Raw genomic sequence first — 17,960 nt, 5'->3', positions numbered from 1 at the left:
CTCACTATAAAAATTTGGTAACTACATAATACCTATGCTAATAAACTTGAGTTTGCCATTTCACAGTAAAATATCATGCTGTAGGCTATATAGTTTTCAGTTGAAAACATAAAAATAATTTTATCATTTTTGCATTGAATAAAGGAAGAAAAAAAAAAGGCAGGATGGGGAAGCAGTACAGTGAAGCTAGCCATAATGGCCTGACCTGAAGTAGAGGCCACCAGTGAGGAATGGTCAGAATTCATACTGGAATGAAAGACTACATAAAATCTGTTTGCTGTGACTTACATGCAGGCTGTTCTGTGCTCATCATTAGCCATCATGATTGATATGTTAGGTTGAGATTTGTTTTTGCTACTGATATTTTGGGCTGAGGAAGTCTGTGGTAAGGCTCTCCTATGCATGAGTGCTTAGCAGCATCCATGGCTTCTACCTATTAAATGTTACAAGTAACTCAATGGTGGTAGCCAAGAAGTGTTTCCAAACACCATAAATGGTCTGGCATTGGGGGTGGGGGATTAGGAAATTGTATCTGGTTAAGAATCACTATTTAGAGCTGGGTGTGGTGGTACATACCTTTAATCCCAGAGCTCATGAGGCAGAGGCAGGTGATCTCTATGAGATCAAAGCCAGCCTGGTCTATATGAGTTCTAGGCCAGTTGGGGTTACAGGAAGACCCTGTCTGAAAAAAACAAAAACAAGAATCATGTAGGGCAAGTAAAATTGAGGGAAAAACTTTTGTAAGACCTTCTTGTATTAGTTATGTCTAGTATTCATAACTCTTCATTTCTGCTCAAGTGTATTTGAGACCAGCCATTAGTTTTCATTTCTTTTTTGTTTACAGATCTACCCCCTAGCTCTTTTTCCTTCTCAGAAGAACATAATGCTTTGAATGAGCACTTTCCAGTGAAATGCCAGCCAATCAAAATGATGCTAATAGCTAACTTCCCAGAGCCCATCTGATCTGCATCTTACACTTGCTTCCTTCCTTGAATGTGATGTGCACTATCTCTGCTGGGTGGAGGAGAACTTACACTTCGTCTATCTGGGGACTCAAAGGCAGGGTGGACCAACTGATTTGGGGCAGACTTGAAGGGAACAGTCTTTTTGTTTCCTGTAATTATTTTCTAGACTTGGTTTCCAACTTGAAAAGTGCTCGGTACTGAACTAAATATTTGAACAAATACCTGCTCTACTTTTACACCAGGTACCCTCTTCTTTATAGTGTGGGAATAACAAATGGTTGAGCAATTATTTTATACCATGTTAGTCCTGAAAACAGTCTTAAGAGGCTGTAATGTTTTAATTTACAAGTAAGAACTTGGGGCTCAGAGAAGTTAAATAATTTGTTAGAGGTCCAGCTAGTAACTGGCAGAGCCAGAATGCCAACATAAGTGATGCTTTAAATCCCGTTTCTCACTACCAAGACATGCATCTACACCTCCTGACTCATGTATCTTGTGCATCGTCCTTACCAGTAAATTTGTGTGTTAGAATATTCTGCTTGTCAAAGACACAGAAGCCAGCACTTCTAGAAATCTGTTATTTTCTGGAGGTTCATGGTTACTTTCAGCCTTGGTCATGAGACATTAATAAAAACTCTCTTAAACATGATAATGATATAACAAGTTTTCAGCATAAATTTATAATTATTTTTGGATGGTTTTTAAAAAATTATAATTTTCCCAATAATATTATCACATTCCCTAGAAGAGGTGAGTTTGTCATAAATACCATTTCTGTAGAGCATTTTAAGGAACTTTAAGTTCCTGAAAAGTCTTCTTAACAGACAGCTTTTCTCAGACAGACTTGAAGGGCATAATAACTATATGTATTTCTCTTATTAAAATCTATATTTAGACTTTCTTTTGTATCTTAGTAGATTGAGGAAGCAGAAATGAATTCTTTAGCAAAGTATTCTGATGTAGATGTTAATTTTTTAAAACTCTCATTGGCCCTTTCTGTATTGTGTTATTTTCATTCAGATATTGCAAATATGTATTTTGGCAGATTAATAGAGAATTCCTTTCTTTTAACAATCATTTATTGCTTTTGTTTCTTTTAGCCTGTTCTTTTGAGAAAAATTTATAAGGAGTATATCGTTTTCCAGATAATTTGAGTCCCCCGCTCCTCCCAATAATCCTAATATTTTACACCTCTGCCTACCTCCCTCCCTCCCTCCTCTCTCTAGAGTTTTTGGCTTCCTTACATTAACTGGTGTTACATTCATCAGATTTAGCATAAAAACAGCAAAGCAAGAAGCAGTCTTGTGCCAGAGTAGACCGTTCACTGGCTTTCACCTCTTGGTAGTCTGGCTTTTCACACAGAGGCAGTGGCTAACATGGTATTCTTGGGAAACCAAACATTTCCGAACTTGTTAGTGGTAAATTCAACTTCAGAAATGTAAAAACCACAACAACAGACACTTATGTTTTACTGTGACTACTGAAGTCCCACTGTTTGCCATAGAAACTGGGAAGCTAGGAATACCAAGAATGTAAAATGTGAAATATTTTGATTCTTAAGAAAGGACTTGGGTATTTCTGTTTATTTTAGCTGTAGGTTAGTAAATTAGAGAAATGGGAACAGTTAACACATTTAATGGTATTTAGAGGGAGGAGTTACTGAAGAATTAAGGTTGCTATGTAGCCTGTTTTTCTTTTTTTAATTTTATTTAAGTATTTGAGTGTACTGCCTGCATGAAAGTGCATACATGTCCCACAGTGCCTGTAGAGGTTAGAAGAGGGCATCGAATCCCTTGGAACTTGAATCACTGATGGTTGTCAGACGCCATATAGGTGCTGGGAACCGAACCTAGGTCCTTTGCAAAAGCAGCCATCCAACTGCTGAGTCATCTAATATTTTTTCTAGAATCTGTTGAAGCACACATGACTATTATCTTATGGTCTGTCTTTTGTGTGTCCTTTTATATGCATTGTAAAAATTAAAATTTTATTTTGGTCATCTGAGCTTTAATTTTCCCTTGACCAACAATCCAGAGATTGGGTTACATTTTCGTTTTCTGCCACTTCTGACTGTGCAGAAAACCAAGTATATAAGTGTCAAGTTTCAGCCTACTTTTAAGGTAGGAGGAGTAAGAGGAATGTGTCCTGATGAATTTAACTTGTTTGCGGAGAGCAGTTCCATCAAGATCTTGGTATTTAGCAACATTTTTGCCGCAGATGACAACAGCTTAATACCTCACTTCTCCTGGCCCTGACTCTGCTTCTGAGTTTGTCCCTGAGCAGAAGTATCACTCAGTTATGTTTATCTTTGTAAGAAATGTTCTGTTTTATGGCATGGTGGTGCATGCCTTTACTCCCAGCACTTGGGAGGCAGAAGGAGTCAAATCTCTGTGAGATTGAGGCCAGTCTGGTCTGTATAGCAAGTTCCAGGGCACTTGGGCTACCCCTGTCTGAAAAAGAAAAATAAAGAATGCCCGTCCATATTTGCCCTTAATTGTATTTTATGTTGATTTTGAATTTTAAAAAGAGAGGGAAAATTATTTTGTTTCCAGTAATTGAAAAAAACTGTTGAAGAAAGCATTGACCTTACTGTCCCTTAGTTTTACAGCTAAGAGGAAAGAAAAAAGTAAAACTCCAGTTCTTAGACAGTTGAAAACCCACTTTTAAAAAGCCATGTTTCCAGTAGGCAGGAAATATTGGTCCAAAATCTTCTGCCAACTTACTGTTTGGCCTACCCTCATCTGCTTCTTCCACTCAGCATGAGGAAAGCAAAACAGTTTCATGAATAAGATTTGGAACCCTTTTGTAATCTTCAAATCGCAGTTCTACAAAATGAAAACCTCCAGGAACCTTTAGAGGCCTTTCTTCTTTCCAGTATGTTGTTCACAAGTTAACATGTCAAAGAGATTTATGGCTCATCAAGCATTAGTAGTTCATAACTATATTGAGAAACTTAATTGGAATTTCATGAAATTTGGATTTTTGGTTCTTTATATGGAAAGCATTTGTTGAAGTTCAAAGTTACAGGAGTACTTAAAAGCAAAGAAATAAATCTTTTTAGTGTTCTGATACTTCAAATGTTATGCTAAATTGAAAATACAATCAAAAAGAAAAATTAACACATATGGGAGAAGCACTTAGAATGTTAGTTTTCAAAAAGAAAATTTGAATTGTCGGAGATTAGCAGCTGATCCCACATTTTAGATTTGTTTTGCAGACTTTTTATATATTACCTTTGTGGCATGGTGGAAGCTCCAAGGTTAAACACATAGATGCCAGGCTAGTTAGTTAAGCTTTTTGTGTTTACCTACTCTCTTTGGTCCTTTAATTACTCAGTAACTTCAGTCTTTCAGTGACCAAGGCATCTTTAGGAAAGTTCTTGAGAGTTTCTCATAGGGAGGGATTGCCTTGCAGCAGGGGAATCAGAATAAAGGATAACTGTTCTTTTAAGACCAGCTGAGGTTAGGTCAGAGACAGATTTTCTCTAATAAGCTTAGTCCTTTGCATTATTGCTAGATGGAAGAGAACCTGAGCATCTCTGGTCCTGAGGCAACCTCAGCCTAATCAGTTTGTGTGTTCTGACCCTACCTCCAACTTTTTTTTTTTTTAAGAATTTTATTTCAAGCTATTTTTTTCACACTAGACTTTTTTTAAAGAATTTTATTTCAAGCTATTTTTTTCACAGTAGACTTTCAAGGAATTAAACCTGCTATCCTCTTTAGAGTGCTGTATTTAGTAGCCCCACTGACATTTAAGTTCCCACCTTCTTGTGACTAGTTCCTTCAATTAATTGTCTAACCGTACCTTACCCCCCCTCCTTTAAAGATTTCTTCGTTTTTATATTTTTGGTGTTTTGCCTGTATGTATGTAAGTGCACCATATTCATGGTATTTGTGGAGGCCAGAACAGGGCGTCAGATCTCCTGTAACTAGAGTTACAGATGGTTGTGAGGCACCATGGGTGCTGAGAACTGAACCCCCAGGTCCTCTGTAGGAGCAGGATGTGCTCTTAATGAGCCATCTCTCCTGCCCCTTCCATTTTACAGTCTCCACAGACATTGGTTTTATGCTATAAGTATTCTCTTTGTACTGGTTTCTAATTTGTTTTAGTATATTAATTTTGCTTTTAAAGGATAGTTCTGTGTTTCCTATATAGGTTTGAACTCAGTATCCACAAGAACTATTTTTTTGGACTGTAACCCTCTCAGGCTGAAAGATGGCTAAAGATCTCAGAATTTACTTTTGTTACTAGGGCAGAAGCTACAAAGATGATGCAGAAAGTTTTATTGCTCTGGTTCCTGCCACTTCTCCCTTCTCAAAGGGAGAACCACAGGAAAGTGAAAGAATTCACTTAGAGGCAAAGTTAGATGTCCAGATAGGGGAAATTGGCCAGAAAACCTTAACTTTGCCTCTGATTCTTTGCATGTGTGTTTGACCTAATGCGTGTGATGAGACTGTAGGGAAAATCTTACAAGGTGTAATTTAGGGGGAGATGAACAGAAACACAAATCACTTGACAAAGTTGTTACCTCTACTAGGCCCCCATACTGATAGATGTATAAAAGCTTCAAGGATAATATACAACTTCAAACATGATGGATTTCTTTTAATATAAATATGAGTGTTTATATTGATAATGAACAGACACTACTTTTAAAGGGTAGATAGTCTTCCCTTTAGCTGCAGTGGATTCATTTTTACAAAGGTCCAGGATGATTCACCTCCTTGGCTGTTCCCAATTAGAAGACTAACAAGCTAAGGTTAAGTGACTTAGCATCTCTGCATTCCTTTGTGCTCAGCAAGAAATCAGGAACTTTCTGATGTTGAACAACTTCATTCTTTAAATTTAACAATGGTAGACACTTGAGTCTGGATATAATGATTTGGAGCTCTTACAGGCCTACTGATAGTCAAGTTAGGCTGACCTGCACATTCTTCAGCTGAGTTGTTTTTGTAATGACAAGATTATGTTCTACTTGATCAGAGCTCCCATACTAAGAAAACTGCCCATCAGAGCTACTTGGGGTATGTGACATTGCTCCCTTCTGGGAGGTTTGGGGAAACCAAGGGTCCTGGAGGCTGGCCCAGGGAATGAATGGCTGAGCCAAGAAAAGTAGAACTCGGATTTACTAACCTATTATTCATACTTTTCAGTTCCACCACTGAGACAGTACTGTTTGTCCATGCCAATGCAATGTCACCAGTAGGCAAGTGTAGCAAATGTAGCAACTACATTCTCTTGCTTATTTGTTTTTTTGGTGGTTAGGAGGAGGTTCAGGCAGTCTCATGCTGTTCCGGCTAGCCTTAAACCCATTCTCTAACCATCGATGACCCTGAATTCCTGATCTTCCTGCTTTCCTAATGCTGGGATCAAAAGTCTACACCACACCTGTGTCTGTAGTAGTGTTTGAAAACATTCCCATACTGCTTAATTTTTATGTACAGCTAACCTGTTATCTACAATGCATTAATTAGTTCATTGAAAAGCAGGGATGGGACCAAGGACTATTGAAGTCTATTCGCAAGAGGCACTGGTGATCCTAGTCTTTGTCATCAGTTCAGATCTAGCCAGTGCTAACAGGTTAGTGACGTGGTAGGGTGTGTGGTAGAATTTAGTTGCTACACCTGTACCTGTTAGCCTGTCTTATTCCTAGCAGAGTTTGATTGCTGCCGAAGAAGGTACAACCCTACTCCAGATTTATAGTTTGGCAGTGAATGCACTGAAATTAAAGAAAAATCTCCCTCGTGGAAATTTAGATGTAGAAAGTACCCAGATAAACTTTGGAGTCAAAGTATGCTAGGGAAAAGGTAGTCTTGTATACTTAGTTATTGCAAGGGTTTATTATCATTCAGGGCCTCATGATTGTATCTTCCAGGCCCTCAACTGAGACACAGATTAGAAATTCCTAGGAATCTACTCTTCATTAAGGACAAAACCACTGTGTTCTTCCATGCCCCAGGGTGATTCACCTGGTACTCTTTCACCACCTTCAATCTCATCATTTTAGGGAGGGAGTTAAAGTGAGATAGAGAGCTAGGCAGAGAACTGAGTTTTAGTCTGTGTATACAATATGTTTGGGACAGTACAAAGTAGCTTTCACTGCGTTGACTTGCTCTGTGCCTGACTGACTTTCTGGCTTTTTTATTTATAAGTCAATTCTGTGGTTACTTCAAGTAGTGGCAGAGAGTCGTCCGACACTTCAGAACAAAATGTGGAAGGGGTCCTCCCTAGCCTACATCATTGTCAGAAATACTCTTTTCTTGTCAAATAAGAAGCTTCTGAGTTGTAGTTCATTTATTTATACTTTTATCCAATAACCTTCCTGCCTGAGTGACACACCTATTAACTACAGGTAGGTACTTTACTAGGTGCTAGGGATAAAGCTGGTTGTAAAAATGAACCTGAAGGAGTTTATAGTCCCAGATAGAGACAATAAACTAGTTAATATGTGATTTAGCATCATGTTGCAGTGCTCGGTGTAAGGGAAAATAAAGGAAGGTATTACCAGGTATCTATAGTCTTTGATGGCATAGTCCTCTGCATTTTGTGGAGAGGGTGTTTAGAAGGTATTAGTCACTGACTTTTGAAAGAGCTTCTTGACAGCTGAGGAGGTTGAAGAAATGTGAGATGCTTGGTTAACAGGTACTGAAAAGAAGTAACTTGTCAAGTTAGTTTAAATCTGTGTCAGACCACACATTCCTTCCATAGGACTTCTCACTTTCCAAGAGTGGGTTTGTCATCCAGAGCACTTTTACATACATATATTGTCTTTCCTTTGCCCGTCTTCCATAGCCTGATTGAATTCTATTTTACCTCACTCCTTTCCCTTTGCCCCTTTCCTACTTATTTATGAGAACTCTGAACCTTTCCACTTTCTTTTGTAATGAGTTTCATGTTCAAGTGACCATGTATAGTGTTAAGATTACTTATGAGGCCTCTGATTGCCTCTCTTTTGAGCATTAATTAAAGGAGAAACCAATGGTGGAGTGTACTCCAAGAATGTAAAGGGGTCCTGGCTCTGCCTGTGAGTAGTTCTGGACCTTGCTGGGGCAAGTCTCACTGGATACCTTTTTCTTCTATGTCAGGCATCTGGATCAGCTGACCTCCACTGCCACTTCCAGATGTAAAATTCTGCTGGTATTTGCAGGGTTAATTCTTGGGGTATCCCGTTATCCATTAGAACTTACTAAGGCACCTCTCACATATATTATCTGTGGAGTTGAATGCTTGCTTTTCTGGTGTAATATTGCCATCTTTTGCTGATAACTGTCCTTTGGGCCAGAATCAGTAATTATAGAAACAAGGAGTTGGGTTTACGTCTGTACCTGTATGTCCCAATGATCACTTACCTAGCTCCTGTACACAACCTCTCTACCCTCTCCCACACAAACATTCCTTAAACTTGTCATCAGAAAATAATTGTATTCTTAGAACTTAAGCTTATTTGGGAATCAGAGGAGCATAGGAATGTGAAGAGATTGGAGAAAGAACATTGTTAATGTGTTCTTTACTGTTCTTGGACTCAGAATAACAAGTGCTGCTGTCCTTTCAATCTGTTAAAACATCTCTTACAAGTATGAAGAGGGAGGATTCTCTCATGGCTAAAAAAAGAACCAAGGAGTTTCCTTGGCGAGCCCTCTCACCTTTGTTTGCCTAGCCTTCCCAGTCAGAGGCATTTATTATACATGAAGATGGGGAGAGAGAGTCTCAACTTCTTTTTTGTTTGTTGTGTGTTTTTTGTTTTGTTTGTTTGAGACAGGGTCTCACTGTAGCCCCAGCTGGCCCTTTTTTAAAAAGTGCTTATAATAGTAGTGGTAATCTACCAGGAATTAGTTCACCTAATAGAAGGATTCAAGAAATGAATGTCATACCTTACTTCAAATAACCAGCCAGAAGAGATTTTAATAGTCTTTGTAGCATATATCAAACTCAATCGATAACAGTGGTGGCTCAGAAATACTGTGATGATGGCAGAAGCAGACACAGGAATATTTCTTTGAACATTTGTGATGGTGGACATGTCTGGAATCTCTCTTCATTTTTAAACTGTTACTTGAACAGAATTCACAGAAACTAAAGTGAAGCTAAATTCATAGTCAAATTAGGTAAACTTAAGATCATTTAAAATTAATGATATGCCCAAGAAGATAAGGTAGGATGTGTTAAGATTTTTCAAAGGTAATAATTGGCTCTGTGAACAACAGGTGGGACATTTGCCTTCCTGAGGGAGCCTGAGACCAGTACTGTTTTACATGCTCTGATTAGTAACCCACAATATCCAATCTTTTACCTGTTCTGCTTTCCTTTAAATAAGAGGATCTGTATTTTTTTTTCTTTTTATCTTATAAAAAGTGAAACATTTTTTTCTTCTCATTTTCACTTTTTAAAACTCAAATCCATTTATTACCAAAAGTACTCTTTTGAAGGGCAAGGAGCAGAGAACCTTAAAACGAAATTCATAGCTTTTTTTGAGATGGCAAACTAATGGAACTTGCAAGAAGACTGGAAAAACGAAGACAAACATTTGATTCATGTTTTCATGCTGAACATGAGTATAGTCCATCAGAGCATTTAAGAAAATACAACAGACATACTAGTGATTAGCAGTTAAGGTTAATTGCCATGAAGGGGAAAATGAACTTATTAAACATAAAATTGTTAAGTGCTTTATGTGGAAACAGTAAAGGAAAAGAAATCACATTTTCCCATTGCTGCTCACCCAGTCAGCCCACTTTGAGATAATATATCTGTGATAAATCTTGTTTAACTTTCAGTTTTAAAAGAAGTCTTAAAATGTAATTATTCTTTGAAGCATGTTTATAAGTTATTAAATTTTAAAAACTGTGGAATATTAAAGTATGTCATCAAAAAAATTAAAATTGGTGTTTGTCTCCTTAAAAGCAAAGGCAGACTGGGAAACAGCTGTGAATGCTTAGATAGAGGTTATGATTTTCAGCAGTCTAGCTGTAGTTTATGGTACAGATGGTACTGGGTATAGCGGAAACAGTAATTGACGGCTTCTGTTTCCCTCCTCTACTGCTTTTGAAAATGCAGAATACCTTTTCCCAACAGGAGTTTTTCAGCTTCCAATTACTGTCTATAAAAAACAGAAACAACCACCACCAACCATAACCCCCCCAACCCTTTTGTTGCACATTATGTACTCCATAGTGACCTGGGTGTTGGCCCCTCTCTTTTCTTCATGGGAGACTTCCCTGGGTTTGAAATAATAGTTAAGGGGAAATCTTACTTCCCAGCACTCACTTGCAGTTTATTTAGCATATCTTCAGACCCAATAATATGCAATTTTCTTTAGAATAGAAAAAGCAAGACTTTCATTACTCTAAAATTAGGTAACCAAAACAAAATACCTCAAAAGCAGCAAAAATGGTAGGCACCAATGCCATATACTTTAAAAACTAAACTACAAGAATTACTAAAAATACATTTTCCAAAATTTGATATTAAACACTTTCAATTTTAAATCTGACTTTTCCTCTCACAAGTATAAATGTGCATTTGTAACACACATGCCTCAAATGGTTGTATTTTTCTGTTAAACATTCAGATAGTTATCTTATATGGTCTTTTTGGTGCCAATAATATTAAAGTATTTTCAGTCTTTCAGAATAAGTCAATATAAATAGCAGTCCTTAGATTCTGAGTTTGTATTGTGTATACTTAGAAAACGGGCTATTTAAAATGAGAAATTACTCTCTCCGTTCCTCAACTTTTCTTTTACAGTGTAGGTTCAGGCCATGTCCTAGAGTTCTAAATTTGACATTTAAAAAAAAAAAATTCCTCCATTCTTTATTTTGAAGGATAAAGTAAAATATTTTGTACATTTTACTTTTTTTTTTTTTATAGACTTCACTAATAGCAATGGCCTTTTCAGGGGTTAGTTGTAATTATTTACGGTTAAAAATACCAGAAGATTATTTTGTAGACTCCACCTTCAAAATTAGTAGGTTTAAAATGTTTATTATCCAAAATATTACTCTAGAGAGGATAGCTTCGTCTTTTAAATGCAGACTGTTCTCCAAAGAGTAGAGCTGAAATATAAAGAACCCTACACAGCAGCTTCCTTGTACAGACTGACAAAATTTTAAGACAGACTAGGTTGACAACTCTTTTTTGTAGCTTCAAAAATTATTTTTTAAAAGTTCGTTTCAACGTAATTCAGTGCGTATTCTTGTTTTCCTACACTTTTAAAATGTATGAGGGAAAAGAAAAGGCTGGCCGTTCCCGTGGGGCGGTATTTCGCACTCTGCTCCAGTTAGACGTGAGGGAGTCTAAGGCCGGAAGAGATAAGACACAGACTGAGGCAGAGTTGTTAATTACTGTGTCCCCAAAGATTTCTCAGTACCGGCTGGAGACCCGCAGGGATCCTCCTGTAGCCACTCGGAAGCCAGTGCGATCCACGGCCCCCACCTCGCAGCATTTAAACTTCTATCGCGTATATTTTCTCCGCTAGAGCAACTTTGTAGCGCTCTGCGTGGGGACGGATCTGAAGCCAGCGTTCATTGAGCGCTCTGCGAACCTGCCCGCCGTCCCTGGTGCTGAGGGGTGCGGAGCGACCCGCACGCTTGTCCTGGAGCGGCCGAGGTGGAGGAGCCGTGGGGCAGCGGCTGGGCTTACCTGAGCTGCGAGCGCCGGCGGGGCGGCGAGCCGGGCGCTGTTGGGCCGGGCAGAGAGCGGCGAGCCGGCTGTGCGCGCTCCGGGAGTCGCCCGAACAATGCGAGCGGCACGCCGAGCGCGCCCGGCCTAGGGGCCTTACGTCACCGCGCAGCCTTATAAGGCGCTCGGCTTGTGCGGTAGGGCGGGGGCCATGACAGCCAGACCCTCTGCAGTTCCGCGGCGCGAGCCTGCTCCGCCAGTTCAGCTGCCCGCAGCGGCGGGAGTGGACATTTGGACCCTGGTCCCCGGCTTCTTGCGCGGGCGTGGGCGGTGGGTCTGATGTCTACGAGCTCCTGCTGGCCCGCGGAGGTCGAGGTCGACTTTCCAGAATCTGGGTCCCAGCAACTTCATTTGCTGCTTTAAATTCTTAAATGCACACCCTGATACTGTGATGTAAACTTCTGTAAATTTTGTTGCATTTGTTTTGGGGGTTCCTGGGGGAGGCTTGAAGGAAAAGGAGCTCTCGAGTTTTTGGACATATAGACTTCAACCCCCTTTTCTCTTTGTAGAGAGTAGGGGTCCTCGGAGGATAGTATTTTATTTCCTGATGATGTAACTACCGAACAATTCTTAAAGTGGTGATGGGAAGGCCAGATGAAATCTTATTTTTCGGCGTTTTTACTGAAAAAAACTCCTCCTCATTTCTACATGCCTGTGTTTTAACGAAAGCACTTAAAACTAATCAAACTTTTTGGCAAAGAAAATATTTTTTAAAAAATTAAATGTTTTGTGCAGTACTTGGAGGACAAAGTATAAAAATAGAACTTTAAAACCACTTTTAATCTGTCCTGTCAACAAAATAAGACGAAATTAAAAAAATAAATAAATACATGAGAAGAAAAAAAATGGCTAAATATAATTGAGCTAAACCTGTTGTTCGGTAGTATGGGCCAGATTTACTTGTATAGAAATCCTATGTCTTGTAAATGAGAGTTAACCTCCTAGCTAGTTTGAACATCAGTAAGAGAAGTGATCTCCGAAGTTCTAGCCCAACTATATGGATCTGCTAAATAAATTAGAGGTGTGGCAGTCTTATTTGCAAGCTTCAAATGAGTAATGTCAGTAGCTTGAGTCTGTTTAAAACCTCTTTTTAAATTACATTAAAATAGGATTGCTTCCTATTATGATGTACATTATGTCTGTGAACTTATCCTTCCCATATGTCTTGTCAAACAGGAATAATGAAAATAGTCTGCTTGTGCCTTTTTCTTACTATGGGGTGGAGTACTCTCAACTATGCAGAGCATACAATTAGTGGAGTGGGGATCCAGCAGGGCCTCAAAAGGAACATGTGCATTCTGCTAAACTGGGGCCCACTTTCACAGTTCTTCCAGACCATTCTACTACTGAGCCACCCAAAATGTTTTTCATACATCTATTTAAAAACAAGTGAATGAACATACCCTTCAGCCAAATTTCAAATTAATATTTGAATTCAGTATTTGTTTTACAGTACTGTATTAACACTTTCAGTGTTGATTTACTACTTTTAGTATTCTCCCTTATATTTGAGAAATGCATTGCAATCTTTTTAGTCTTCTGCGTTTGCCTCTACTTATTAAATATATCCTTTGAGATATTTATGTTATATTTTTCATTACAAATAAAGTGACTTATGAATGCTGCATGAAATATGTACTGTTAGCATAGAGTGCCTTTATCCCAAGTGAGCATTTTGTAGCTTACTTCTCCAGTTTTTTCCCACTAATGACGTTTCCTAACACTTAATACTGTCACCTATTTCCTTCTCACATTTTTGCAGTTGTACTTTGAATTTATTTTCATTCTTTTTACTTCCTAGTTCCCATGTGAAATAGATATTTCCTTTTTATAGATCTATTCTGAGCATAAAACAATTGACCAGAAAAGAGTTGACTAAAGATTGTGAAACAAGACAGAAGTATGGTTCCTACTCCTTGTATGCCTTGCTTGGTGCTGTGTTGCTCTAAGCACTGATCTCTTGCCTAGCTATGATTCAGCTTTCCAACTAAGGTCATGGTATGTGGTCACTTTCTTCAGTAACCAGTAATAACCTTCATTTATTGAGCTTTTACATCATGCCAGTGGCCATGCTTAGTGTTGTACATACATTCCATCATTTAATCTTCACAACACATTTTGAGATAGGATTACCCATACTTTTCAGATGAAGAAACACATTCAGAATGGTGAAGGCTACATAGTTATTAAAGTGATGATGCAAGGACTTAAACCATTTTTTTTATACAATCTTGAACTTGTTTTTTCATGGTTTGTCTAGAATCTCTCATTGGTGTCATTGGGAAGGGAATACTGTGATTTATTTGAGTTATTTATAATTATATTTTCCAGGTGGAATGATGAACTAGGAAAGCCAAGACTCACTTGCCTTCTTTGCACATTTCACACCAGAGCCCCCCCCCCTCCTTATTTTGCATTGAATAATCCTGTGTGTGTCATTCACATGGGAAGCATCGTGTATTTGTACATGTGCCAGGACAATTTTATAGGAGGCAGCAGCATGTCTTGCTCTAATACAATTAGAGCATCATAATAATTTTCTCACATATCAAAGAATTGTGAGTAGCCTTTATTGGACACAAGAACCACCAATGTTGTGTCTGCATACTCCAGCCAGCCATTTGCTGTGCTTCACTGGCCCATGAGCTGATGAGTGCACCTTCCTTCTTCCTACCAAAATTATCCTTGAGGTGTAACTTTTCTTCCATTAGCTTCTTACGTATGTTTAGTATGAAAAAAATAGAGGTAAGACTATTACATCTCAAAGCTGGCTGAAAAAAATTCACTTTCTTGCCTGGTTCTGGCCAATTCTCATCTGCCTCTTATTCTGTCATTGGGAGTTTCCTATAACTAAGCACATTAATAAATTAAGGTAAGGCACTTTCTATGATTAGTAATTTGAATGTGTGGTCTAAATAAGCAGTTCCCTTAAGGTGTTCTTTAGGAAAGGTACAGAAGAATTTTTCTGCAGAGTTAATCACTTTCTAATGGGAAAGGAGGTTTGTAGGTAACCAGGCTGAAGACTAGGAAGGATTAACCAGATTTAACCATAAGATTACTTTTTGGGGGTCTTTTTTTGAGATGGAGTCTCCCAGTAGCCCCAGCTGGCCTGGAACTCACTATGTAGACCAGGCTGGCCTTGAACTCACAGAGATCTGCCTGCCTCTGCCTCCCGAGTGCTGGGATTAAAGGGGTGCACCACTATGCCTAGCAAGCTTACTTTTTTTTTCAGACAGGGTCTCAGGTAGTCCAGGCTTGAGCTTGCTATGTCGCTAGAGATGACCTTGAACTCCTGGTCCTCCTGACTCGACCTACCTGCCTGGGATTACAGGTGTTTACCACTCTGCCTGGTTTATACAGTGCTGGGAATCAAATTCATAGCCTACTGCAAATGCTAGGAAATCACTATATCCTTATCCTGAAAATTACTTTTTTATTTTCTTAGGTAAGTCTTCTCTTTGCTTTTGTTTCTTCTTTGTGATACAAACAAGTGCCCAAGAGGCAGTAATTAACTGAATTTTTGCAGATATCCACAGTTTTCGCTTGTGGGTTTTTCATCCAAAATTTGTGGGGTGGTAGACTTTGATTCCTAGGAACTCTGCTGGAGCCTATTGGATAGTGGTGCTAACTCTGAATGTGGTGTGTTCGCCTCTTTACCTCTGTGAGATTATATGTGGGGAACACCCTATACCCTACTCTCCCCAAACCATAATTTTAGAAATATTGAATGGAAACAATTCACAAGTCTTAAAAGATTTCATTCTAGTATATTGTCATACTTCTATTTTTATCATTATTGCTGTTAATTTCATGATATACCTTGTTTACAAATTAAGATTTATCAAGGTACATGTACATAAGAAAAACATAATAAAGTTCAGTATTATCCCCTCTGTCCTTGGCTTTAGGCAGATACAGAACATTCTTGGAATTTACTCCCTGAAGATAAAGAAGGATGACTATAGTGAACAAAAGAAAACAGAAAATTTTCTTATGTATTTGGTCTTGATTAGCAATCTGAACAGAGTAGGAACAGACTCAAAATGGCCCTGGGAGGCAGAGCTCCATAGACCATTGCATTTGGGTACAGTTGGACTGGCAGCAGTAATAAGCATCTGTGCTAATGTGTTCTCTCCATAGTACCTCCTAATGTCTTCTGAAGCCTTTGTGCAAAGTGGCTTTGCCTCTGAGTACCAAGTAACTGCTGTTTATCTGGGTTGTGGTCCTGGTCCATCCTCCTGCTCTAACATAGCTTAGAAAGAAGGCTGAAAGACTGGGCACCATGTAAGGCAACCATAGACTAGAGCACAAGGGAATGTCTGGGCCACTTGCCTGGATCATTCACCTTTATTCACTCACCTACTATTTTCCCTCTTCCTTCTGTTCCCTGGGTGACACCTGCTTGGTTCTAACAATACAGATCCCACGTAAAACTTGTTCAGGGCAGCACTCACTGCTCTAAGAGCCTTTGCCAGCAGTTAATAGATGGAACCTGGATACACAGACTGCAGTGCCCTCGGGAGACATGCAGGCCCTCTTATCAACAGCCTGAATCTCTGGACATCCAAAATCCTTGATGTTTCCAGAAGCCACTGCTCCTCCTCATACTTCAGTCGACTTTGTTGATTCTATAACAGCAACTTGTATCCTGGAGAGCTAGTCTAGGTTGAATGCAGCAATGGTATTAGGCTAGTGCATGGGAAGTCCTTTGTTAGTATTAAAATGTTTTTTTGGGGGGGGGGCTTTAAAACAAATTTTAAGAAGTTACATTTTGCTTTCATTTTAAGATTAATAGGTGTCCTCATAATTTGGAAAGATAGAAAAGTAATTTTATACATAGTCCCAACAGATGAATATTCCCAACTTTCCTTTCTGTCTTCATCTATGACATTATTTTTAAATATTTCAAAAAATTTAGTAATTGTAGAGAGAGAGAGAGAGAGAGAGAGAGAGAGAGAGAGAGAGAGGAGGTGTGCCACATTGTATATTGTATGTATGTGTGGAGGACAGAGGACAACTTTCAGGTTGTCAGGCTTACACAGCAAGAACTGTTACTGGCTAAGCCATTGGACTAGTGCATCATATTTGTTTTCATAGTGTGGACTCTGTATGTATGATGTGTCTTTCTATCTTTACACATTTCCATTATGTTGATTACTTTTCTGTAGGGATTGAATCATTGTAAAGCATATATATGTATACACACACACACACACAGAGACACACACACACACACAGACACACACACACACATTAGAATGGCCACAAAACCAAGTACTTCCTGCTAGGCCCTAACATTGCATAATTCTGTTCTTCATCAAATGAAGTAAGGATCTCATGTTGACCAGAGACCTCCTAGTGTTTTCCCCATGGCATGTTGTGACATAACTGTGGTACTCTTATGAGCAAGCATGCTAACTAGGTGAGCAGAATAGCTTGGAGAGAAGGAAGAGGCAAAAATACAATGCCACCATTACATGAAAAGAAGGAAAAGCCTGCTATTTAGGTCCTATCCATTTGCTTATTTATTCTGACAAACATTTTGTGTTTCCTTGGCAACTAATAATAGTCTTGAGAAATTGTTGGACTCATAAGTTATTACTGTAGGAGTAAAAAAATCCTCAGATCACAGAAATTAGAGATGGAAAAGACCTATTAGGTCCTGTTTCCTGTCTCTTGCCAGTACAGATTGTTCTCAGTGTTTTATCTAGTCCATTTTTTTTAAAGGGACTTTGTTAAATAGGTTATACCCCATATCTTAAGGAGTGCACTTTTAGAGAAACTACTCTTGATATGTAGATGTAAAACATGGTATCAGCATAAAATGTTTGTGGAAAAAGAATAGTGTGTGTGTGTGTGTGTGTATATGTATCTAGTTTGTATTTATTAAGTTCTAAAATACGTAACTTTGTATTGTATAAATCAGAAAATATCAGTATCACTTTGATCCGATCCTCAGTTTTTCTACTGTCTGCTGGACCCACTCTATATAGGGCAGGATACATTTTTATTTTATTTTATATTTTATTTTATTTTATGTGTATGAGTGTATTGCCTGCATATATGTAAGTACACCCATGCAATGTCCGTGGAGGTCAGAAGAGGCTGTTGGATCCCCTGGAACTGGACTTACAGTTTTTAGCTGCCATGTGGGTGCTGGGAATCACACCGGGGTCGTCTGCAAGAGCAGTCAGTGCTCTTAATTGATGAAACATTTCTCCAGCCCCCAGAATACATTTTTAAAAATGTTGCACAATATTTACTGTGTTATACACACACACACACACACACACACACATATACACACACGCACGCACA

General features: G+C 38.7%; 2 protein-coding genes across 9 annotated transcripts in view; one reads left to right on the top strand and one right to left on the bottom strand.

Annotated features, from left to right (window-relative positions):
• The window catches only part of Cmss1 (cms1 ribosomal small subunit homolog), a 407,227-nt gene that overhangs the window by 47,220 nt on the left and 342,047 nt on the right, over positions 1-17,960 (top strand). The window lies entirely within an intron of this gene.
• The window catches only part of Filip1l (filamin A interacting protein 1 like), an 80,506-nt gene that overhangs the window by 13,689 nt on the left and 48,857 nt on the right, over positions 1-17,960 (bottom strand). The window contains exon 1 of one of the 5 annotated variants that reach the window (XM_029562597.1): positions 11,604-11,727. The exons of 2 other annotated variants lie outside the window; for them this stretch is intronic. Coding sequence is in view for 1 of the 3 variants with exons in the window: in XM_029562596.1 (XP_029418456.1) it covers positions 8,837-8,985 (149 nt within the window). In the remaining 2 variants the exon portion in view is untranslated. Of the gene's footprint in view, positions 1-576; positions 597-8,836; positions 8,990-11,603; positions 11,728-17,960 lie in introns of those variants that run through there. 2 more of the 5 variants (XM_029562596.1, XM_029562598.1) reach the window with 2 other exon arrangements.

The sequence above is a fragment of the Nannospalax galili genome, unplaced genomic scaffold (genome assembly GCF_000622305.1).
Source record: "Nannospalax galili isolate Female #2095 unplaced genomic scaffold, S.galili_v1.0 scaffold355, whole genome shotgun sequence".
In the NCBI taxonomy this organism is placed as follows: domain Eukaryota; kingdom Metazoa; phylum Chordata; class Mammalia; order Rodentia; family Spalacidae; genus Nannospalax; species Nannospalax galili.
This window is presented reverse-complemented; position numbering and strand designations above follow the sequence as displayed.